The following is a 26,888-nucleotide window of genomic DNA, read 5'->3' as shown; positions in this document are numbered from 1 at the left end:
AGCTGTAGCTTAACTCTGAAATGCAACCGCAGCGACAGACGCAATAGTCGACGGTGTCACACGGCGCACAGACAGTCAGGCGCAGTGACAGGCATTGAATTTAAATATGAGCTAGCTGCTGCGAGAGGATGCACAATTAGAATGCAGGATTGGATCAATAAGCGTGCTGACAGATGGATTACTAAGGTAAATAGATGATACATGCTGCTAAATAATTAATCAGGCCCCTACGAGCGCCTGGACAGAGAGTGACGGGAAGAAGGTACAAAATGGCAACACTTTCTAATGTGTGCGGGCTATTGGCATTCTGGAGGAGTGTGCGTATCTCCATGCAGATTCTCCTGAGCCGCCTTTCTGCCTCAGGTCTCTGCGACCGGTAATGAGCAATGATCACACACGCGGCCCTCTCAAAACCAATAAAGCAGAGCTGGAAGCTTCGGTAGCAGCCGAAAACAAGCAACAAACTGCTACAGGTGTAAAGGCTTACGTCACGCCTCTAGCTAATGCTAATGTTCGGAAGAAAGCCGAGCTTACATTAAAGACATTTCTCATGCAAGATGTCACTCTGGATGCTGTTGTTTTAATCCGACAGTCGTCTGAAACTCCCAGAAAGCGCCCAATGCATCCCACTCAGTAATCACTTGTGTTCAATAATTCACATTTAAGGGAAGCAATAAATATATATAATATGCGTGTCCTTTAGCCAAGCCGGCTTTTTGGAAACAAGTCTGTCACAGAAGACTGCACCCGCACACGAAGAGAAGATTAGATTACTGGGGGAAACAGTGAGGAGGGGTGAAGGAAGGGAGAGAGAAGGATAAAGAGGTGGTGGAAGCGAACGGGTGGGCTGGCTGGCTGGGCTGGGTCTGCTGTGCTCTGGGTGGTGAACCTGTTAGCGAGAGTGAAGTTTCATCCCCTACCTCTTTAAGGGACTCAGGGGGATGAGGCTTTTCAGCACATCTGCATTAGTCTAGGATGGGGAGGAGGGGAGTTTGAGCCTGATCTAAGGGCTGTTCCTGGTTGCCGGTGGCCCGGAACTAAACTCAGGGCTGACGGACGGCCCGCTGTGGTACCATGACCGGCTCCCTGACCCCGGGTGCATGTGCAGAACGGATACTAATGCCAGCTGTGCGGTTCTACAGGACTCAGCGGACCGCTTTCAGCTTGCTTTTATAGCAAAGTGTGACATCACCACAAGGCCCACATCCAGGCCATGGGAACAAGCCTGACCTAAAGCCTGGGAGACTGGGTGCAAGCCTGATGCTTGCCAGAACCTCCATACAGCTGCATGTACACAACAGTCAAGAGCTTGCATCTATGAATGGAAATCATTTAGGGCATAATGTTTATATTCTTTTAAACCACAAATTAATCAAAGCAATACACTATTTCATACCAAACAAGTGTGTTTGTTAGGCAATAAGGAGCTACTGTATATTCATGAGCATTGTGCAGTGGTGTGTAAGACCTTCACTCGTTCACTCTGATCCCAGCTGTTTGTCTGGAGAGGATGCATGCTCTCATCTCATTTCCCCTGTTCATTTCCCTAACAGTGGCTCCAGCGGTCCGCACACACCAGCCTGTGTCCAATTCAAGTGGGTCTGCCAACAAAGCTCAGGCAGGAAGCCCTAATCCTTGATCTGCATCATGCCGCAACAATGGCCCGGCCCGGTGCTCCCTTACACCGCAAAGAGTGGTGCAGCCATGGCCTGCTGCACTGACACCTGCTGTCTTTTGCCAAGAGCAACCACAGAGAGAAAGAAAGATCACACACTTTACTCTTCAGATCTGCAATAAAGTAATTCCCATCACTCTCAAATGCTTCTGACAAGCAGATTTTCAAATAGAAATTAAACATCAATCCCATAATGTTGGTTGCAAGAAAATGTTTGATATAAAAGAGAGAGACGGAGAGTAAGACATATATTATAGATAGATAGATAGATAGATAGATAGATAGATAGATAGATAGATAGATAGATAGATAGATAGTGATTTTGCAAGAGCAAATGAGATTGAGGAGAGAGAGGGGGGGGGGGAGCTGGAAAAGAGGGATGGATAAAGGGTGGAGGAGGTACCAACTGGGAGGCAACATGAGAGGACAAGCCTTTTAACATCTGGGTAAGCACAGACGAGTGGTCGCTCTGCAGCCTAATTATTAGAACACTCTTACTTAACTTAGCCTCGCCACTAGACCGTGACAGAGAGGAGGAGGGAGCAGGAACCAGAGCAGGGGGACAGATGAGAGAGGGAGGAAGAGACAGAAGGAGGGGGGATTTTAGCTGGGATGACAATGTTGATCTCCTTAACTCTTCACCTGCCAGAGACGAGCAACAACACGGTCTGCTTGAGAAAATTTTCCTCAAAACGGATCCTGAAAAACGTTTCCCTCCAACTGTGAGCAAGCCAGACATTTTTTTTTGTTCAATAATAACAAATTTCCATTATTGTGATGTATCCTGGTGTATTTTCCACTTCCTCTGCAACTGTTACCCAAAGTTTTCAATACATCCTAAAGAAAAACACACACAAACATGCCACTGACATCTGCTCTGACAAAAAAAGAGGTAAAAAAACAACAACAACTGTGTGTTTTAACAGCTGTCAGTGCACACTGCTCTTCAGAGCTTTTGAAAGGGAAAAGACGGCAGAATAACTATACAGTCTGACAGATCTGTGTGGCCCAATCGAAAAACATGAAAACAAGAATCAATCACGCAGACAGGGTAGGGAGTGAGGAGAAAGAGAGAGCAGGAGAACGAAAAAGAGACAGAGAAAGAGCACCGGCAAATAATTAAAGGCTCAAACCCAGTGGCTGACTGGCAACTACAAAGCCAGAGAGCGACAGGGAGACGCAATGCAAAAATAACTATGCTTGCTAACACAATGCATCTCGGCGCTACTCCTCAGCAGCCGTGTAAATTAGAGAACGAGTCCCTTCCAGGTTTGCCACTGTAACAATATATCCTCGTGACTGACGCTCTGGCGCATTCAGGGAGGACACGGGAGAATCTTTTAACATGTTGACGTGTGGTATAATCTGCACGCTATATCAACCCGGGCTGAAATCATTTGAAGTTCAGAACAAGTGTGTCGGAACTCCACGGGGAAGGACGGGTGGTCGGCGGCCTGGCTTTAAGACTGGGCCGGGGTGGTGGGGGTTAAGCACGGAGCTGCCAGCCACCCGGTTCCCCGTAAATCAGCGGGGATTTATGGAGACAGGCCCACACGGCTCACGAGCTGGTCACGTCAGGAAGGAAGCCCGTGTAGCTGCGCTCTGTTGTCTTAAGGATTTTTTCCCTTTTATTTCAGCTGCTCAGGAAGGCAGCTGCAGTCTGCGTTTCAGCTCACGGCGCTGCTGATTGCTCATCCCCTGCCTTTTATTATTTTTTATCTTTCTTTCATCTCTCTCTCTCCCTTATTCCTTGCCTTCTCTCCTTCTAAGACTATGTCTCATGTCTTATTTTTTCTGTGGCTCTCACTGAGTTTGGAAACAGGTTACACTATCTCAGTCTCTCTGTTTATCACACACATTTTCCCTGTGGATGAGAAGCTGGGATAGCTGTCCTGGGTCAGGTTCCGCGCCAATGTGTGGAGGGAAAAGGCAAACAAACAAGCTCCAGATGTAACACGTTCACACTGGGAAATGAACACACCAATACACACATCACATGCTATAGAAGAAGGATTTTTATGGTGACCATAATTTCAGTCAAGCGCTTCAACAACAACCATAATGAAATTGCCCTTCACAATAGAAAATGCTTTACAATGAACTCTGTTAGAGCTACATATGGCAATTTATCTGTTCAATGAAGTACCTTACTTACCTGTTGAGTAATAAAAATGGCATCTCGATGTAGCTTTTACAACATTTCAAATCCCTCAGTTCTCGCCATCTCAGAAAAGCCCAGCCAATGTTGATTCTCGTTTTATTACGAGCTCTGTTGCGTTCTCTTTTTGCAAGCAGAAGCTCATCTGTTGGTGTATTGACTTAGTTGTATAGTTAATTTTTAATAAAAAAAACATTATATAGATTAGGGGTGTAATGGTACGCAGAATTCACAGTTCAGTACGTACAACAAATACCCAATGCTAGGTTTCTTTTCATTTATTTTGAACAGACAGTAGTGCAAATTGCAGTTTGTTCCACCTAGCGGTATTTAGTCCCTCCAGAAATAGTTGGTACAGTACAGCCTCCTTTGAAGTATTAAGCACTACTGTAAGTAGTAAATAGAATGCACTCTTGCATAGGTAAATATTTTTTTAGGGATGATAAAATTAATATTTATATTTTATATTTTAAGTTATTACTATCAGCTACAAAACTGAAAAGCATCTTGTGTTATGAAAGTATAAAATAATATAAAACTTGTATAAAACAATAATGAAAAATAAAACTTGTGCAGAGTTTAGTTTTTGCACTCCTGTCTTTTTTTATTTGTGTACAGTCATCCACAATAAGAACAAAACATTGTGCCTTTGTAAAATAACGAAAACAAACAGGATTCCCAGGTTTCTTTCCGTGAAGTTAAGGGACCATGTCCAAATATTTTTTCGAAACTCAGCATATAAGATACTAACAAGTTCTTGCTTGCCACTTATTTGAACTCTTATTTTAGGTTGGAGCATAGATCGTCTCTTATTCTTCTGTTCTTTTTCCTGTTGTGGCATTTAGCAAACAGCATTGCATTACCGTGCGCGCCCCCTTCTGGATTGGAGTGTAGATCGCCTGTGACTGACTGCATTTGTCAGCATATGCACAGAACCGTGACATCCATACCGTGACGGTTCGGGACAAATACATGTACCGTTACACCCCTAATATATATAAAGTACTTGTTCTATATATAGTCTGAGAATCACACCGGCTGCAGTACAGTGCCGATTTGGGGCTTAACGCCCAGAGAGAGGACAGGGCTCCTGAAGTGACAGCCAGTAGACCGGTAGCCAGTCAAGGGGAACCCAATTTAAGTCTCTTCTACAACACTGCTGGAAATTCAATTGCATTAGAGCCCTTGGTGGGCCTAAGGTTTAATCTAATTAGATTCAGCTTCAAAAGAGAGGAGGAGAAGGAGAGAGGCAGAGAGTGAGAAGGCAAAACTGTCTCCTACTCTCCAAATCATTGTATTTTAAAACTCTCTCTGTTCTTTCTCCTCAGAGAGGAGGCTGAGGCTTTCCTATCCCTTCCGCCACCCTAATCCCCTCTCATTTCAGCAAGAGAAGCCGCTGCTCTTATCTGATAGTATGAATGTCAGATTACAGTCCATTGAGGAACTTGGATTATACCTGGATTGGCCCTTGAGAGCCACTATCTGCGCTTAATCTGAGCTGAAGGTGAAGGTGTTATAATCCATCTAGCCGAAAGGACTGGCACTGCATCGCTGCTTTCCTGTGCAGCTGCTGGTTCAAAACCGCTACGATGGATGTCTTAAAAAGTGCTTTCAAACGAGACACCCTCAGAGGGGAAATTCTAGATGAGATACTGGACACAGTTTCCTCTAGTCTGTCTCTCTTCCTCCCTCACACTCCTGCTTTCCTCTCTTGTTTCTTGTTGGGTGTCATTCACGCTCCTCCCAGCCTGCGTGCTGCTGTTTTTATCGGATCAGTCTCAGCCCGCCGCCCTTGTCTCTCATCTGTTCGATCAAGGGTGCTTCCTCTCTTTCTGTATCCCACTCTTGCCATTTCCCCCACGGGTGGGCCTCCCTGTCGCACAACAGCAACCCCCCCCCTCTCCCGCCCAAAAAAAATGAGCAGGTGGGAGAATAGTTGAAAATTTGAAGATTTGAAAATCTGAAACTTGATTTGAAACATTGATTTGAGAGTGAGTGCGCATATAAAAAATTAGGACAGATGCTACAAAGAACAGTGATGCTACGAGTGTGGCAGAGAGAGGCCAATAATTAGACAAGAAAAACAGATCAAATAAACAAGTAAAAGATCCCACTTAAGGTCTAACATTAGTTAATGCATCAGCTAATTTGAACTAACAATGAGCAAAATATTTTTTACAGCATTTATTCATTTTTCTTAATGTTAGTTTATAAAAATACAATGGTTCATTTATGTTAGTTCATAGTGCATTGACTAATGTTAATAAATGTACCCTTTTGATTTTAAATACATTAGTCAATGTCACATCAACAAAGCTTAATAAAGGTGGTAGAAGAATTGTTAATTTTTAGGTTGTCAACTAATTTTTACAAATAGAACCTTATAGTTAAGTATCACCAAAAAACAGAGAACACGAACAAAAAATAGAGAGGGAATCCAGCAAGACCTGCAACTGACTTTATAACCTCTGAATTTACATGTATAAAGTGTATTTACAATACAATACACTCATGTTTGTGTGTGTGGGGGGGTTATTAGCTATACTTTAAAAATAAAATTGTCCCGCTTATTGTGATAAATCTAAGGAAATAATGAAAACAATATATTTTTCGGATGATATCCAGGTACAACTAAATTAGGAAAATTATTTTAGTTCTAAAAAAGCAAAAGTTTTCTTTTAGGATTGAGGTTTAGATTTGGCAAAAGTAATTATGGTTAAAAAAAGAAAAAAAAGAAGTCCCCTTTATTTTTAAAATAATCCCCCTTAAAATATTTTTGCTGGTAAACATACTGTGAATGAAAGCTGAAAAAAAAAAGGGTTTTCAGAACCGTGTGTGTGTGTGTGTGTGTGTGTGTGTGTGTGTGTGTGTGTGTGTGTGTGTGTACCTATGTTTTCACTGGGATTTCTAATGTATTTGAGTAAGAGTGGTCAGGTTGGATTACTACAGTAATACCACTGGGCTTCCGCTCTGCAGAGGTCTTATGAATCTGTGTACACATTTCACATTTCCTCAACTTCAAAACGCACACATACTCACTCATACGCACACTCTCTCACCCAAGAGAAACCTCCATTTCATTTATGAGTTTTATCTGTGGAATTTATCAGCTCTGTAGAACCGGTAGGACACACTCTCTAAACATTCCCCAGCAGTTTGACTTGTGACACGGGACACGTTTTCTATATTACAGGGATAACATATCACAGCAAGAAATTTATAGGTTAAGCACTGTTACACACAGAAAGTATTTATAAAGTTTTTAACCTTGATGTTTAGGTGGAACTTACAGTATATTACCAGGAGTTCCTTATAATTATTCTTAATAATTTATCACTGGATAAATTGAATTGGTTAACAAATAGTTTTTTTCTCCATTATTATAAATGCTTTCCTAATATCACCGTAACTGTTGAACTAACTTAGTTAACTAACATAGTTTAACGTATTAATATTAGATGTTTGAGACCCATCTTAGAGAAGGTAGTTTGTTGCATACAACAAAAGTTATCAGACAAATGTGTGCAAGCGGACCGGATCCCTACAGGACAAAAAAATGCTTTTTGGTATCCAAAAGTAGTCGTTATTTAAAAGTGTACAGCTTTAGTACACATTAGTAGTGCAGTTTGTTTAAAAAAAGAGTGTACTCACAGCGTTCGATGCGATCCTCTGGGCTGGACGAGGTTTCTCGGTCCGACAGCAGGCCTGACACTGCGAAGATCTTCTTTCCTGCGTCTTCCACGGCTTTGAGAGCGCTAGGTGAGCTGGAGGGGATCTGACCACCGCCAAAGTCATATTCTTTCCCTTCTGCGTCAGAGTAGCGCAGGTGCGGGGAGGCATCGGCCTCCAGACAGCCCTTTAGCCGCTTGGCAGGGGTGAAGGCGGACTGGTATCCTCCTCCAGCTCCATCACGGTCCTCCGGAGGTGAAGCGAAGGGCCGGAAGGCCCCGACGCCGCTGTGGTTAAGCATGCTTATTGGCGAGCAGTCCAGATTTGGAGGGGCAAACTGATGATGGAGGTGTAGGAGGGAGTGAGGAAAGTCTCTGTTAGGGAAGCCTGGTGGTACGGCACCCTGCCGGTGGTACATGGAGGCGAACGTGTAGGAACCGTTGTTGAAGGGGAGGTGAACGTCCTTCTCCACGGACACCGGCACACCGAATGGACGAGGCTGCTGGCAGGGGATGGAGGCATCGCGGCTGGCCTCTGCCGTCGATGCTAGCACCATTAGCGCTGGGGATGCTAACGGGTTGGGCAGGTAGGAGGAACTCTCCATTTTGAAAGCCGCCCGGTGCAAGTCCATTTTGGAGACTGGGCTGAAGTTGTGCGGAGGGGGGGTTAGGGGCGAGAGCAAAGGGGAGTGGGGGAGGGGTGGAGAGAAGAGAGACGGGGTAAACGGTATGGGCAAAATGGTGCAAACTTTTGTCGACGCTCTGGCAGAATCGGGGGTCACTCTCACTGGCGGCTCATCCTCGATGGTCCTCCACCTGCAGAAAGTCGAACAGAGGAGGAATTAAACCACTTATAAACACTCTGAAACTCTTGCCTACTTTTCCCTTTCTGAAATAGAAAGTTTCCCCCCACAGATCTGAGGTTCAGATCACATATAAGCCTCTTACTCCATCTCCCTGTCTGCGGAGCAGAACGGCGTCTGAGGCAGATAAGAGCCGAGCGCTGATCAGATAAGAGCACGGCCCTGCTCATGTGAACACCCTGGTCCTCTGCCTCCAATGGGATTCTCATACTGATATCGTATCAGCCTGCCATCTGCACAGGATATTTGACTGAATGAATAAATTAGCCGCACTTCACCCCTTGACCCCAGCTGCAGCCAAACAGCCCGAGAAGAACCCCTGGAGGATAAGATTCACTGATTGGCAAAAGTGTGAGTGGGTTTAATGAGAAGCATTTTAGCGAATCTGTGTCTATTTGTGTGCGTGTGCATCTGTCCATCATCGCCAATCCCTTGAGGGTGAACAGAAAGTGATCCATTAGAACTTAAACAGACATTTAACTTACATGAAATTTAGAAAATAACTGTACTGCTCAAACTGCTCGCTTCATTACAAATCAAAATTACCTTGTTTAACATATTTGGAATCCTTTATTTTTATCATCAACCATCATTAAAAAGGGCCAAACGTGAATTTACATAAAAGTGAAATATACTACTGTTAAAAAAATGTGGGGTAAGTAAGATTTTATTTAAAGAAAATAATACATTTATTCAGGAAGGATTGCATTGAATTGATCAAAATTAACAGTAAAAAACATGTATAATGTTACAAAAGTTTTCTATTTAATATGAAATGCACTAAATCAGCAGAATGATTTCTGAAGAATCATGTGACACTGACGACTGGAGCAATGGCTGCTGAAAATTCAGCTTTGCCATCACAGGAATAAATTACATTTTAAAATATATTCAAATAGAAAACAGTTCTTTTAAATTGTAATAATATTCTACAATATTGGTGTTTTTATTGTATTTTTGATCAAATACATGCAGCCCCAAACTTGTGTATGTTGTGACTTTGTGAGATGTCATGCTTGTATGGAAAACAGAATTTAATCCATGTATCTGGAGAACAGGTCCTCTTATTCAGAGTAATTCAAATAGATGGGCCTTTAGACTTGTGTCACGGTGAGGCCATTTCAAATGCCACACAGAATATCAAACTGCATCAAAGAAACTCCAGGGGAATTTATCAGGGCATTTTTACAGATATCAGCTGTCCAGAACACTCATTCGAATCAATTTTAAAACTCGATCTGCACACACACACACACTCTGCGGCCCAGTAAAAAGAGCTTTACATTATCACATACATGGCAGGGGAATGTGTGCAGTTTCCTGTCTGTAGAAAATGGGTTACACTACACCGCTTGATGCTGGCGAGAAGCCCAAGAATCGCATTACCTTCTGTCTTCTTACTCGGCCTAGCTGGGAAAATAGCACCTTGAAAATGTACCAATATCGAAAGCCCCCTCTTTTTTTCCCACTCTCACACTCATCAGGGCCTCGTCTCTGTATCGAATCTCTCCCCTCGGATAACCTCTAAAAAATGAGTGCGGGTGGGTGTTGATAGCAAGGTAATACAGTGATAAGTACCTGGATATTTCAATTTTATTATCATTACCATCAGCGCAGTCAGGCAGTGTGAAACTGACAATCCAATAAAAGGACACAGGATATCCCCCCAATGGCGCACGAGAGAGAGAGAGAGAAAGAGGGGGCATAACTAGGCTGAGTGTTGTACAGATGTGCTAATCATTTCTGTGGCTGCGGCCGGTCTGCCTGGTGCCCCAGCTACACACACGCACAAAAGCATGCACTAACTGAGAGCCCAGTGTCCCAGAGCAACCGAAGAGAGCAGTGAGTCAGCCTGACACACACTGACACGCCAAAGAGTGCGAATGAGCGAGGGGGGTAGGACCGCAATGTCCACCACAACTCTTGTCACGCTTTTTTCCCCTCGTCTATCAATCATTGCAAGGAAAATCCAAGATTCATGAAACCATCTTAAATGACCCAAAATAAAAATCAATGAAGTACTCAACATTGAAATTAATCTCGTATTATAAAAAATTCTTAGAAAATAGACTTGAATGGCAAAGTAAAAAAGCCGGTGTTGACATAAAATAACAAAAGATACTATAACTTTGTTTAATTAAAAATAAATGCATAATTAGTTTTTAATTTAAATGTATTATTATTATTAATAAAACATATATGATCATAACTACAATAAAAATGAATTCCCCTGGAAACTTGCATTTAAATTGCATTACGATATATTTGCCACAAGTTAAAATTGAGATTGATTATCTGGGGGGGGGAAAAAAAATCTGTCACTGAACTGTTATCCAGCCAAAAATATAGCATTGCATTTCCTTTTCAAATTACATTGTTATGATATTGCAGTGTCAGTTGTAGTGATGAGCTGCGTGTTCTCTCTCAGAAAGTTAGTGATGTAAGGAAACAGAAAGGGTACAACAAAGACAAATAAGAAGTTGTCAACGACACATTTTCTGGGCGCAGCTCTGGGGAGCCGTGCAAATGAATCCAATTTCATCGAAAACAAACGACTGTCAAATTTGACTGCTGAGAGAAAATGCAAAAGTTTCGGCGGAGGGTGTCATTCAAACCGCAGCTCCTGCTCCTCTGCCTGTCTGTCAGTATATTTAGAGATTGTTGACAACCGTGAAAGTGCCACTCTTACATTTTATTACAGGACAGGGCAGACACTGTCATTCAATACCCTCAGAAAACACACACTCAAACCCACACATCTCTAACTGTCTGACCATGTGAGAAGACCAAAATGGCAACAGTTACAAGAATGCGGATGACGAACGGATTTCATGCTAATTGCTGCTCCAAATTAAGCCATGCCGACGATTTCTCGCGCTTTTTTAACTTTCACTGAAATGCTTCCAGCGCTGTCAAAAAAGATGATGCGGTGTGAAGGCTGTTATGTGTGCAGCTGCTAAAATGGAGAGCCCTCAAACGTCGTCGCAGGAAATGACACTGCCGCAGCATGGAGCACATTTGAACTTCTTTAATCTTGAAAACTTCCCAAATGCCTTTGTCTGAAGGGTCTTAGCAGCACTCCAACTCGTTACGTTTTTTAAACACCCTAGAGGATAAACTTATGTTTATCCACAACCGTCTTCTTAAGTATCCACTTGAAATGGCTGCCGTCACCGACACAAACACGGCAATCCAGCCTCACGTCAGCTTGTCAATCAGGGAAGCGGTGTTAAATATTTGCAGTGCCGTGCGTATCACTCAGGCTGCACTTGCTCGGCAGAGGCCGGCTCACTTAGTATTCCGTAAGGAAGCGCTTTCGGACCGGAGGACAGTCGATATTATTGAAAATACAGTCATTCACTGTCGGCTGGCCTGCAACTTAGGACCACGCAGATAATGTGTCCTGCTGAATTAGAATCAAAGCCCTTGCGATATGAAATCTTCCACTGAACAATTCAATAACGTGTAGCAGCTTCAGTATGAGACATAAAAAAAAAAGGAACGCCCGCATTCTGAAGACGTGAAAGTGAGATTTAATGACAGAGTGAGAACGCAGTGAAGGATAATGACACTTGGACATACAGCTAACTAAATCAATAATGATAGTACAAGCTGTGCCTCAACACTCCAGTTCACTATCAACAAATAAATTCCCCACAGTGTATGACACACAATAAAACCTAGCAATAAATAGTGGTAATCAATCACTGCTTTATTGGATCTTATCGCCTGCATAAGTATACCGAGGGCCTGCCTCTAAACTTTCGCAACTTTTTCTCTCTCCACCAGACAAAATTTGCACGATTTACTCTCGCTGTAAAAAACGTGCACTGGGTATGAGCTGTCAGAATAAGTGAGGATTTGCTTTTCAAATAAAGCTTTGCGGCGGGCACCAGGGAACATTGATTCATTGTGAACAAAATGATTTTCAAAGTTTCCTGTCCTGCCTGCCCTATTCATTTCAGGGGCTGATGGACTGTTTGTTTCATCCCACCCACCTGAGCCAACTAATTCCTCACTAAGCCCAGATTATTTGCAAGGTGTCTGGATCCTCTCTGCTCAGAGCCAGGACCGGACTGCAAAGAAGCCAAGCCGACCCCATCCCACACACCCACCCACCTCACCTCCCTCACAGCTGTCCACTGCTGCCCACCACTGTGTACTGAGACAGGCAGAGCAAGAGAGAGAGAGAAACGCTTTTGATTTTGCCTGGTTTGAGCACACTGTTTGCCAACCAGAGGTTTGTCAATAATAGATAACGAAGCACAATGCAAGAGCAGTCTGCCACTAAACCGCCTGAACTTGTTGGCCAGCCTAACACAAGAATAATTTAACTATCATGGTTGGCCTCTTATTCCAAGTTCAGTTCCACAACATTTTCAACCGAGTAAGAAAACAGAATGAATTTCATGCTTATCCTTCTGCAAATGTGTGCATAAAAAAACTAAACAAATTGAATTTGATCCCTGTAAGAATAAAACACAATAACTAATATACAGGGCATTTATATATAGCCTATATATATATATATATATATATATATATATATATATATATATATATATATATATATATATATATATATACATACATATATATATATATACATACATACATATACCGGTATATAAACTGGTGGGATGAACTGTTTCTCACAACTGTTTAGTGGGAAGATATAGCAACATTCGGACAAGAGATATAGGACTATTATTGATCCCAGCCAAATGCACTGGTAATGCCTTGTGAGAGAGGGTGTAAAATAGCACTAAACTCACATCTAAATAATGGACAGGTAGGTAAATCAAAAAAGAACAAATTACAAAAAAGCTAGCATTGACTGTCAATGAATCTTCAGTTAGCTCAACATTTTGTCTCTAACAGAAATGTCCGTGACTTAATGCTTTAAAATGCAGTTTTGTCTTAATTCACACAGCACTTTCAATAATTTGTTGTTATTTGTTGAACTATTATATACATAAAAAAATATCTTAGATAATCTGTAAACTGCATGCACTTAAAAATAAAGAGTACACGCAGCCAACGCCCCATTGAATGTCACTGCAATGACTGATACAGTTCTTCATAAGTTAAATGCGCGTCAAATTATAATAATAAAATTAGCGTTGATATAGTAGTAAACTATTTAATTTAATAATTAAAAATGAAAAAAAAAAAGCAAAACATTTCAGGATAAACGCTATAAGCTTTTATGATAAAAGCTAGGCTATTACAAGCAGTTAACCACCAAAAGATATAAATCACAACAATAGAACAATAATTTTACTCTTAATAATAAGAAAGAAACTAATATAGAGTTAGTATAGACAGGCTAGTAAAAGAGGACGAAAGCGATCAGTTTTAAAAAAAAACTCCGAGAAGCTACAAGGAGATTTTATTCAAAGGCATTGCTGCGGTTGGGGCGCTTTTACCTAACAAACAAAGTATCTCACTCACCATAAAATTTCTAATGTTCCGCCTCGGCACTAAATAAAAAGGTACATGAATAGGCGTGTCTGCACGCTTCAAAACATAATGGAAGGGGACATGGTGAAGTTAGGCAATCCAAGGACTACACCTGATTATTTTCATCTTTATACAACCGTCCAAACACTTGTCACGCACGCGCATCATAAAAAATTCTCGACGAATTCAAAAGAATCCTTTAAGGACCGCGACCTTTCCCTGTGCTCAAACTGTGGTATTATTTGTAGATTATTTTAATTACCATATCATGCCACCATCTGCATGACAAATGAGCTTTCGGTGAAGTGTTTATTAGCACGTGAAAACATAAACATGCACGAGGGCGGGTGGGTACCATTTAACGGGGTTAATTCTAGTTTAATTCGTTGGGAAACAGCACGATTGTCGATAACATGTACTAGACAAAAGGCCAATCAAGCCGTTGCATTTGAGAAATGCGTATGCCTACTTTCAGTGCACGGGGTCGGAGGGATTTTTCTTTTGAATCCAGACCTGAAAGACTTTTCCAGTCATATATTAGAGCCGCAGAACTTCTTGCAGTCTCCATCCTCGCTGTCTGAGGGGAAGGATGCTCTATTCTCCTCCTGGTTGTTAACAAGAATGAAAACGTTTAATTGCGCTTGCTCTATTTTAATTCTACAAATCCAGATTAAAATAACTCTGGTCATTGATCCGGCTACTGGAATCGACATTAATTTTAGTTCACTTCTCACTTTGCACGGGGATCAATGAGAAGCAATAACAACTGACATCGGCACTGAAAAGGACAGAACAGAAAACGCAGGGCTGAAAATCGAAACGCTGACGAATAAATCATCTGCTACTTTTCTTCCATCCTCTACTCGTGTCTTGTCTCATTGGGACTCAAATCGAGCTCATGTCAAATTATTCGGGGGGAAAAATAAACTTACAGGTTTATGGGTTTGAAAACTTTAAATCAGACTGAATTCATAGAATTGCGCTGTTGGAGTTTTAGATGCAAGAGCGCAACAGGGTGCCGTGATTTAATTTGTTTTTATTAGACTAATCATTCTGATAAAACGAATAAAAACCATGAGAGTAAAATTTTGAACTTTTAAGAAATGTAAATGATTATATGGATGTTTTGCATAACCCCATGCATAATAGGAATGAATATGAATTTTTAAATAATTAAATAAACAAATAGGCTACAATATAGTAAATTCACAAGGTTCCGTGTCCCACTGACAAAACTTGTAGGCTATTTATCATATAGGCCTAATCTAATTTAACTAATATCAATTAACACATTTATCTTAGAAGACACAAAAGGCATTTCCTATTTTCTTAGATTCAAAAATAGCTATAAACTTGATGTTATTATTTGAATAGCCTATCTAAGTAACCATTAAACATGGACCAATGAAATATTAAGTGTAATAATAAAGATTTATGACTAAAAATCTAAAATTAAATATCGAGCAAATTAAGCGTGTAATCGTGAAAAATGATTCGCCCTGTCTGAATGAAAGCGCGTAAATACAGCGCGTTCCTGTCCTGTAGAACAATTTCTAAATAAAGATCAACAACGAATAAAGCATTTAATAATGTAGGCCTACATTTGGAAGTGCTACATATTGTTTTTTGTTATTGTATGAGATATAAAATTCGGAGTTATAAATAATAATTTGAGTCAATAGACCTACAATATATTCACAGTTGTAAAGTGCAAAATAGTTTCAGATTACTGCACAAGGCCGTTAAATAATACGGAAATAAAATAATGAGCTAATAAACTCCCTCTTACAAATGAAAATTCAAAATTCACAAATGAAAGATGTTAAATTAATGAGGCTATTTACTTAACACCGAATGCATTCTGTCAGCCAAAATATAAATAATTGATGTGAGTGTAAAGATAGACATTTAGATGTGTAACTCTAGCCTAACACAGACTGAAAATATGAAATAGATAAACCAATAAATGTAAACATACTTTTATGCAAAAATATTCCTTTAAATTGCAGAATCGAATACAAGTGTTTATTCGCCTATGCATATTTGTCTTTTTTTATATTTATTTTGTTTGTTGTTACTGTTGTTAAAAAAGACTAGAATAATGCGTTGTTAGAATTATTCAAATTATTGCAAACTGTAAATAATAATAAAAAAGCAATGTATCTGAGTATAAGCAACACGACAATGTTTTTAAAACATTAAATGTAAATGTTAAAGATGCGAGAATAAGTCTTAATCTGAGAGCTTTGCCTATAGAATCTTCCTTGGAAATTCTATTACCAACTCATAAGCACAGCGGAAACACTCCCGTAGCCTATGTGTTGTGTAAATTGTAATGACCCATAGTAAACAGGTGTTTCCTTGCACCTTGTTTCCTTGCACGGATTTGATCTACTTTCCTCTCCATAAGTGATATCCAACTAATTGCTCCGAGTAGGCCTATAGTTTTCTTATTTAACAACCATTGTTGAGATTAATTTAAAACTAAACATTTATTTATCAATTACCACACATGTGCACGAAAACAGGCGAGAGAAAAAAAAGAGTGGCCAACAGTCTGTGGCTTGAGAACAAAATATAAATTATCCGCAACATTGGTCTCGAGCACATTAATTCCCGCTCTGATTACAGACTATAAATGGAGAGGACTATAAATGGAATTGTAAAATCTCCACTCACAGGAGCAGTTCTCACCTCCACTACCAGTTACAAATTAGTTGGGAGCGTAACTGAACTACCCAAGCAACTGGTTTTAAAGCCGGTCTGCACTGATAACGTTTAGTTATTAAAGGTTGACCCACTAAACATCACACACGATCTTAGACTCGTGGGTGGCCGCAGACACGCGCACATCATCACGGGTATCAATATAACAAGTTCCCTTTCAGTTCCATCATCCAAAAAACACCAGTATTTCAATGACTTCCATAATTTCCCACGACTCTAGACAGCACTTGTGCCATTCTTAAATGTGTTTATGTTTACCGGCATCTATGATCTGTTACGCCTTATTACACAAGATTGTTTAGGGTCATGTGATTTATTTGATGATAATAATATGTTGGCTACACCTTTTAACAGTAATAAGTGTTTATCACATTCTCAGATAAATGGCTATGGCATTCCAGTCAGTTAAGTCAAATGTAGAATTTCAGCAAACTTTAACACCACGAACTGATGTTAAAGTCAAAGGAAAGTGAGCAGCTGAAATGTTTTAGGAGTTCAGTAACTTCCAAACTACGAAGGTGCTCCATAAAAAAAGTCACTAAAATAATTGCCGCAATCAAGCCATAACGCGCGAGCGAAACATTGTATCTGATAGGAGATCTGTTGATATGGAATAATAAAGTTGCGCATCATCGCCTTAACTCAATTTCCACAGAACAAAAAGCAAACAACAACAATAACAAATGCAATACTATCCGGAGCAAGAGACAGCCAAGTTAGGGTGCGTTAAATCTGAACCGAAGTCACTCATTAAGCAGTCAGATAAAACTATATTTCTTCACAGAAACATTTAGACGTCAAGACATTCGGAACACTTACGTTGTTTAAAAAAATCCTTTGGAAGGTTTAGCTGTCCTTTTATCCCCACAACCGAAACTTTTCGAAACAGGCGAGCGAAGATCAACGCGAAGCATGAGAAGCAAAGTAGAGTCGAATCTCGAGGAAAGAACGTGCGACAGTCGCGGCGCGTGAGACAGTTCCCGGGTCGCGTCGTTTGTTGAGAGTTGTATCAGTTACATGTACCGATGAGAACGAGTCTTCGTTCAGTGGCAAAGTAGAGACGATAGGCAGAGATTTGCTCAGAGGTGGAAACCAAGTGTTGGAGGTGCAGTGCTGCCGCTCAGCGCCAGGTTCGCTCATTGACTGACATTCATTCTCTCCTCCTCGCGCGCTGAGGACCCTGACCCCCCTTCTGCACGCTCCCGTGGGGGATCTCATGGGCTGTTTTGTGAGCACGGAATGAATTATCGTCTCTCTTCACTATTTAGAAGACCTGGGAAATGAAGTCCACCGCAAAACAAAAGATGTTTCAACAATGCGCGAGGTCTATGCAGAAATAGGTAAGTGTGCTGGCTGGGTTGCTCGCGAGTTTATCTTTAGCTATTTGTATTCCATACAACTCGCATATGGGTGTTTTACGTGTTGTGAAAAGTACTTCTAGTCTACCTGTTGCTTATTTTTTGCACATACCTGCTACTGAAGTCGAATAAGTGCCATGAACATGTCTTGAACACACTTGTCAATGGGGGGAAAAAACGGAAAACGTGCATTTTATTCATTCGTTTTTATTCATGTAAAACAAAATATAAAATGAACATATAGATATATACGCCATGATCTAATTTCGGCAGCTTTACTTAAATTAAATTACAGTTTGAGTAAACACGTTCAAACAGTAACAGACTAGATATAGCCTATGATTCAACAGCACGCAGAAATCCACCTGCTGGACGGAGCTGAAATTACACATTGCTTCAGCCTCAAACAGAACGCTAATATGAAGCGCAAGTTTACAAATGTCAATAAATAAATGTCTTGCTTTGTAAATAATGCGGCATTTTATTGAATTCTTTCGTCTAAGAGAAGCCCAGCAAGTTATTTGTGTGTGTTCCCGGGCCAGAGTAATGGGAGGGAGTGCAATGTTGGGGTGATGGGAGGGCAGTAGCCATACATATGTGCATTACTGCATTACATTAGCACTCTCTTGTATTGCTAATGACCTCCGTTAAAGCATCAGTGAAACAGAGGAGGAAAAAGCCCATCCATGTCCAAGGTCCCTTTCCATTCAAAATCAAATTTCAGGCCTCAGTCTCTTAACATGTCTCTAAATGGACTGGTGTGGATTGGTGAAGTGCTTTGATGACAGCTCTTTTTACCAGGCTTAAGCACAAATCCTCTCCTCCATTTCCAGAGCCCCCTGATTCGATTGAAATTATTTTACATTCTCCGCAGACTGTATCAAATAACAAAACATATTACTATGACTTGATTGAATCCATTACAAGCAAAGCTGGGACATTTATAAATCTACACTTCAGTCGATATAAAAGTTGAGGCAGCCAGAGAGCTTCATCCGAGTGTAAATGATCTGCTTTGTCTTTATGATAGAGCGACATCCTACTTTTATTTCAATTTGAATGCAGAAAAATCTCAGAAGTAGATGAGAGATAGTAACAGTTAAAACATGTTAAAAGTGTTTTTGTTTGGCCTGATAACTGCTCTTTTTATTCTTTTCAGGTCTCATTTGTCATTCTTGCCACGTCCATGTGAACGCAGAAGAGGAGTAAAAATCATCACCACTCGAAGGGAAGTTAAACATCACACATTCATTTACGCTGAGTGATTTTGACTTCTCAGATGTCCCTTTAATGCAGAGCACAGTGATAATTGAGGGACCTGTGTTGAGGCAGAATGGCCACTGCTTAACAGAGACATCTCTTCAACACACCCGTCAGATCTTAATTATTACCTTTACAACTGTGGTTGCAGTAAAACGTGTACCAGAGGACCTATAGCGAGATGTCCCGCACAATGGAGCCCCAGCACAGATTCCTCATTAGCATATGTCAGCCATGTGCTTCAGATGGCTATTCATTTCTGTCACTTAGCACTTGGAAGTGCTCATGCTAAGAGCTGGTAAATTAAATGCTGTATTCCTGCACTATAACCTAAGATTACGGCGTTGTCACTGAGCCTGTCTCCGCTAGTAGATTACTTTTTAAAAATAAATTAATTAAAAAAACAGACAGGATAAAAAAAAAATGTAATGGACAAGCAAAATGGTGCTGCTGTAGAAATGATTGACAGTTACAATATGAATGAAAACCAATCAGAACTAGGAGATCACCTTTCTTTTCACCTGATGGTGGAGGGATAGTTCACACAAAAATTTAAAATTCTGTCATTTACTATCCCTCATGTTGTTCCAAACCTGTATGACTTCCTTTCTTCTGTGGAACACAAAATAAGATATTTTAAAGAACGCTGAGGAGCAGTGTTTTTTTTTACTTTCATTGTACAAACAAACAAAAACAAAAAAACATTTTCAAAATACCTTTTTTTATTTTCATTTTGGGTGAACTAACCCTTTATACACTTTTCAGTAGACACGAGTATGGGTCGGATTCGTAAATGAGATGGAATGATCCCTGTATCCATCGTAGAGCCTGAAAAGAAAAACAAGAGAAATAAAGACAAAGATAGAAATGGCAGATAAGTATGTCACAGTGAGATTCCTGCAAAAAACAATCATTAAATTCCTTTCCCTTTTTTTCCTCAACCGCTTCCTGTACTCTAGGTGTCATGAAGATGATTCACCCCAGCACGGAAGCTGATCCGGGCCGCTTGGCTTTTTTTAAAACCAGAATTACACAAGGCCTCTCTTCTTATCTAAATCCAAACCCGAGGACACCCATCACTCTCAATGGATCTATTGCGACGTCTCTATATACACATGCACAAATACACACAAAAGAACAGAGAGTGTGAAAGACAGAGGGGGAGAGCGAGCGCGTAAGCATTCATACTGTAGACAGTGCTACATGATCAAAGGCGACGGGGAGAGAAGGGGAAACGAGAGCTCTAAAAATGGTTTTGCAGCTGATTCTGTGAGTCCTGGCAGTCACTCTCTCCAAATACACGCACGCACACACACACACACACACACACGCATGCATGCATGCACGGCGCTTTCATATTTAACTAAAGGCAGGGCCCGGCGTGTGTCACACTCCAACAGGGGGACACGACTTTCGCTCGTTTGAGGAGCGGAGGCTTTGTTTCCTCTTGGTGGTGTGGCACCGAGTACCTGGGGGGGGGTGAGAGATTGTTTCTTTTCTCTCTTAACAGGAAACCGCATCAGGAATGAGGGGAAAGTGAGAGGGGAACCCGACTGCTATCAAGTTTCTCCCAGACTCCATTTCAGAATATGGTGCTATAACTCCCCTACATAAAATCAATGATTTGTTTAATTTAGACAGAGCTCGTAAATGTGCTAATTTCAGGGACAGCCAACAAATCTAGAGGGCCTTGTTATCCCATTTGCTGCTCCATTAGTTGGGAAATGATACAGCCCAGCGTTGTTAAGAAACTGAACGTTCGGTCTTACCATTCAAAAAAGGAAATAAGTGACAATGCTGTAATCGTCAATGAAAAAAATGTAACATCTTATTCATATTACATATTCACAATTTTACATCAGATGATCTTTTATTTAAAATTGACAGCAAGTACAATTACGGTATAACCATACAGGCCTGACCGAGACCTTTATAATACTGTTTTCCAGAGTTGTTTTTTTTTCAATTTGTTCCATCTTAAAATTGTTCAACTATTTATGGTAAAAGACTAATTTAAAAAAATGTAAAGGTAAAATATATTTGACTAAGATAAAAGTTATTATAAAATGATTATATTTTATGTTAAATTATAAACTTATATTATTTATTACATTTTATTATATAATTTTATATAAAACTATTAAATAAACATATACCTGAGACATAATTTTTTTATATATATATATATATATATATATTATTTTTTTAATATATATATATAAAATATATATATATATATATATATATATATATATATATATATAATGTCTAAAAAAATATATATAATATAATATAATGAAAGGGTCTGAAGGGATCCAGTGAGTCTATTCATAGCTTGAGTTATAATCTTTAGCACTCCATGTTCATGAACTGGTAACAATATTTTATCAGGGGTTTTTTTTTCATCACCCTCTCTCTCTCTCTCTCTCTCTCTCTCTCTCTCTCCATCTCTCCTCTCTCTCTCTCTCTCTCACACACACACACACACACACACACACACACACACACACACAAGCTCTATTCTCAGTGCCAGGCATCAACACTCATCTGTCTGACTGGGACTCAGCAATTAGGGGCCACACAAGCAAATGCCACTCATGACCTGAAGCGCAAAGCCACTGACAAACAAGCAGAGACAAATCAAGGGGTGATTTAAAAGCATAGCGCTAAAATCTCAATATTTGGCCATTCAGATTTAGCAGCTTGCCCAGACAGGGCCATAAATTCAACCTTCCATAAATAATTAATATGACAGTGCAATGTAAATCTGAGTCAACCCTGTTGGTTATGGAATGAAGTTTACTGTCATTATCATCATTCTGTGCGGTTGCTTAAAATTCGAAATATAATTTATTTAATGTGATAAACACGTATAATTACAAAAGCAACTAAACAAAAAAAAACTATACTTCAACCTCACATAATCATCCAAAAGCAAAAACAGGGGCTTTATCTGATGAGATGCTTCTTTAGTTTGCCTTCACTTTGCATTCAGATGATCAACTTCCACTTTAGATGGTCGTTTATGGTGCCGCCCCAGTGCCAACAACACAAGTATGCCTGACCACACCTTCTGACAGTATTCTGGGATATAGAAAGACATTTAAATCAACTTTGGCATGGAACATGCTGTCTGGATCTTAGCTTTTCTGCAGACCGTGCACAGTAAATCAAGTGAGGCTAATATGAATCAAATCAAGACAATATATTACACTAATTGCCTTATCAGATGGCTGTCTCGGTTGCTTTAAGGTTCCTTGCCCAGGGTGTTGAGGCTGCATTCATACACAGGGCTGTCCTTGAATAACTCAAACGAAACTCTATTTCAATAACAGTCAGCTAGAATAAGTCGAATAAAAGTGGCCAGTACGTCCAGCCCTCTTATATCTCTCTTAACCACATCCAAGAGTGGAATAAGGGTCTTTGTGTTTGTGTGTGTTCAGCGTATATGTCGCATCGGCTCCGGTGGTTTCCTCTAGGATTATAAGTGTGCCCTGAGCGAGGGAGATTGGTCAAATGCACGCCGAGCTGCCACCTCTGACTGTGAGCATGATTCAATGTGATGTCCACTTTGTGTCCCTTTATTTGCCTCTGAAAGGAAAAGCTTGTCTTTTATGTCTGCCAAGCGGCCCTTTCCAACCCTGCACAGCTAATCATACATCCTGTCAACACAACTGTTTTACACTAAACCCTGTTGTTCTGTTTAGAAAGCCCGGTTCTGTTTATAGTGCAGAAATGATGCAGCCTTATTGTAAAATCAATAAAGTTGCATGGGTTATAAATATATGAATCTAAACGACAGCAGAGGGGGAGTAATTATACAAATAAAACATTGTGTTCTCGGCGGGAAACACGCTAGGACATAATTGATTAGCATTTTGAAGGTGATAACGAGACATTTTGCGTTTTGCTCTGTTGTATAGCGCACGCATCTGCGTGTGTGGATTTTAACTGTCTTGACATGTCCTTGTGGAGTGATCTCAACCGTGATGGTAATAACAATAATTATCTTCTAAGTGTGGAAAGTCAAAGACATGAATATTCTCATACAGCGTTAAGTTCAGCAGACAAGTGCTTTCACATGATTTCATCAGGACAAATTAACAGTAATTGCACATTGAATTGTTCCAGAAATATCAGATGCTGTTGCTTTCTTAGTTTGATGTTCAAAGAAAGGTTGTTTTTTTAGTCAGTGGCACCATATAATTTGTTGGTCGTGGCCACTAGGAAATCACATTGAGAGAAAAAACATGTCCAGAAATATTAGTAGATCAAAAAACAAGTCCACATAAACAAACTAAAACTCAAAAGCAACCAAGACTTTATAGTTCCATTTGGAAAAAAGGTGAAAACTGGCCAAATCTGCCATCACTTTTGATTAATATTTTAGTTACTCTTTCACAGGCATTAGATATTTGAAAAATTATTATTAATAAGGACATGATTTTTAGAGATTAACCCCTCGTTCCTTTATCCCTGATCCAGAGACCTTTGGAAAATTGATCCTGTTAGATTGATGGATGTCCTGTTTAAGGGTTTGTCCTTGTGCTAGTGTTTTTGCTGTAATCCTGAGGGCTCGTTTGTTTAATGATGCAATTGTATCTCATTTTGTCACTTCTGTGTAATGTCACATTGAACAAACCCTAAGTTGTTTAATCTTTTGGTTTTATTAGTCCTAAAGAAAACCTTCGGACAGAATAAACATTTTAAGTTACTTTAAACATTTAACTATTTTTGTTTGTCAGTTGATGAGTTTGAAAACAGTACATAGGCCTAGTAACTATGTTCCATCTAGATGATGTGGTCAAAATTTAGAATGACAATAGAATATCACAAAACTATTTGTAAATAAATTTTGCAAAAAAAAGGAGTGAAACAGTTGTAGCCATTCTATAAAATGCATTCAATTATTTGTGGTTTAGAGCGCAAACAAAACTATTGGACAAATTACATGTTTGCAAGGAATTGGTGGCAAATGCCTTATGTCTGGGAACAACACCACATCTGACAAATCAGTTCGGTAACAATCCAAACAAACAAATAAATAAATTATTTGTTATGCGCATAAAAAAAAAAAAAAAACATTTTTATGCAAAATCCCAAAAGTTGCATTGAAATATGTGGACGAACACTGGGCTAATGAATGTTAGTGCAATGGTCATGTTTACCATTTTGTAAACAAAACATGGATTGATGACCATCACAGATATACAGCCATTTAGCACAGGACGAATGGTCGAAATGGGCTTCATTATGGAGCTGTGTCATGGGGCCCTGTTATCAGGCACTGCACCATGGGTCCAACTGCCTGAGATAGAGACAACTCTGTGGACAGAGCCTTGATGTTGACACACAACATATTAGTCCCCCTGGAAAAACAGGGGGCTTTGTCCCAAATTTCCATTTCCTCTCCCACCGTTTAACTGGTGTCATCAAACAAGGGCAGATGGAGCTGGACAATATGAATGAGGGAGCATCTGAGGGAGAGGGAGAGAGGGAGAGAGAGAGAGAGAGAGAGAGAGAGAGAGAGAGAGAGAGAGAGAGAGAGAGAGAGAGAGAGAGAGAGAGAGAGAGAGAGAGAGAGAGAGAGAGAGAGAGAGAGAGAGAGAGAGAGAGAGAGAGAGAGAGAGAGAGAGAGAAGAAAATGGATGTTTATTGTCCATGTATTTTTAAAGAGGGCATCTGCAGCACTAGATGTGTAAACATATCTTGACCCTAGAAAGTAAGAAGTAGTCGTGTTAAAGAGGATCTTCGGGTAAGAAATGGCCAAAAAGGGGCAGTCAATAAAAGTCATTGAGCTTCATTAACACTGACATACACCTTTCTTCCATGTTATTAATGCCCCTTATTAAAGCATAAAATTGCATATTAACTATTGATTACCTATTACCATTCTTCAATAATCAATTGTAACTGCTTCAAACGCATTCTAGTCCATCTTTATTTTAATCTGGTTTAAACTGCTCTTTTGTCTAATTTTTCCATTCAAGCTGAGAGCAAATTCTATATTTATCGTTCCATTAAGTTTAAATATAGGGGATGATCAGCACACGTCAAAGACAGGCAATGCTAAAACAATTATCTTTATAAAGTGGTAACCTTTTGACCTATGACCTTCAAAATAGGGCAGTACAATTGCATGGAGCTTTCGGTCTGTTTTGTGAAAGATTAAAGAGAGACGATCTGTTGCACCTGCCAGCCCAGCGTGTTCTTATGGCGCACTACGGCTATGACAGGTCCCAACTGACTGATGTCAAACTCTTTCCTCTGTGGTCAAGATTAGAATATCAAACAGGACTGGATATGTTAAGGTCCAAGTATTCTGCCATTTCAGATCTGAAGGAAAAAGAACAGAACTGCAGTGAAACAACAATCTGAATGTGAAATGAATGGCTTGCCAATTAGAGGCGAGTTTTGGGCTTCCCTGTCGTGTCGGGGTCGTGTTAAAAAGAAGCCTGTGATCTGAGCAGATCTCTGGAGCAGCAGCGGTAGGCTTCCAATACCATCTTACACCCCCTGAGTTCACAGGACACGTATCACCTGCGCTCAGCATCTCTGCTCCATTACAGGCCTGCCGCAGCTTCGGTGCCATTCTGCGCATCTGCTCCCAGTGGTTCCGGCGTCTGCAGTCAAAAGCCCATAATGAGCTTCTCTCACTCCAGCTGTCCCACTGATAGCCTAAAACCAGCTGCATGCTGGGAGCTGCAAGGATAGGCTGTCAGCAGGCCGATGGGCTTGACCCTTGACCCCTAGCTCAGCCGAACTTCAGCATTCTGACTGATGACGCAGAGATTAGCGCTCCCCGGAGACGAGCCGCCACACGTCTGGTCGCGGCTTGGCCATTGCGACATCGATTCATGGGATTTCGTTTTTTCCACACATAGGTTACAGACCAGTTCTTGTGTAACCTTTGAACTTTAGCCGTGAAACAGCAAGTCTGTTATCCAAGTGCCTGATTGGAGCAGCCATCACTGAAGTGTGATTAGAACTCCACCAAACAAACATGGAGGCCTTCATTGAATTCCTGTCAAGTCCATGCAAACCAAAGGTGACAGATGTAATTTGTTTGTCCCGATAGTTTAATTTAAGCTGATACCTTTAAGCTAGAGCCGCAGTGTGTGAAATGGCAGAAGGAAATGGGTATGGGGACAGTGGAAAATCGGGAGAGAGAGAGAGTTCCTGTCCACTTGTCTCCTTGGCTTCTACGCCTTACAGAAGGCCAGCTGCATCAGCCAAAGAACTTCCACATTTACCTTCTGAAAACAATCCATTAAAACTGTGCCGGGCTACCGGCCCTGCCACTCCACGAGGAGCGCAAGAGGGAATGGAGCGACAGCGTGAGATAGGGACACAGTGTATTAACCAGGAGTGAAGGCATCATGTGAGTAACACAGTCGGGAAGGGAGAGAGAACGAGAGGTTGGAAGAACGATGGAGAGGATGTGGGAGAGAGAGAGAGAGGGAGAAAGGGATTGGAGAGAGTGAGTGAGGACACTGGCGGACAGCTACAAGATGGAGTAGCAGCATGCGGGAGATAAGCTGTCGAGGCGGAGACAGTGTGTGACAGTCCTCGAAGCGGCAAGCAGGCGAGAGTGTGACAGGGAATACAGAGAGCTGCATTATTGTTTAAATCATTGATTGCTTCCCTCCTCCTCAGCCTGTGACGTGTGTGACACCAGAGAGAGGGCTGAAAAAACAGGGTGCAAAACCTCCTCCT

General features: G+C 40.7%; 1 protein-coding gene across 9 annotated transcripts in view; it reads right to left on the bottom strand.

Moving 5' to 3' along the window:
* The window catches only part of rnf220a (ring finger protein 220a), a 221,413-nt gene that overhangs the window by 110,679 nt on the left and 83,846 nt on the right, over positions 1-26,888 (bottom strand). For 3 of the 9 annotated variants that reach the window (XM_079613455.1, XM_079613457.1, XM_079613458.1), the window contains exons 1-2: positions 8,450-8,469; positions 7,485-8,317 (exon numbers count right to left, since the gene is read on the bottom strand). In XM_079613455.1, the coding sequence (XP_079469581.1) occupies positions 7,485-8,317; positions 8,450-8,454 (838 nt within the window). In that variant the 5' untranslated portion in view covers positions 8,455-8,469. Of the gene's footprint in view, positions 1-7,484; positions 8,318-8,449; positions 8,563-17,373; positions 17,605-19,681; positions 19,785-19,888; positions 20,001-26,888 lie in introns of those variants that run through there. The other 6 variants (XM_079613453.1, XM_079613456.1, XM_079613459.1 and 3 more) reach the window with 5 other exon arrangements.

This window comes from Phoxinus phoxinus (genome assembly GCF_949152265.1).
Source record: "Phoxinus phoxinus genome assembly, chromosome: 5".
NCBI classification, from domain to species: Eukaryota; Metazoa; Chordata; class Actinopteri; order Cypriniformes; family Leuciscidae; genus Phoxinus; species Phoxinus phoxinus.
This window is presented reverse-complemented; position numbering and strand designations above follow the sequence as displayed.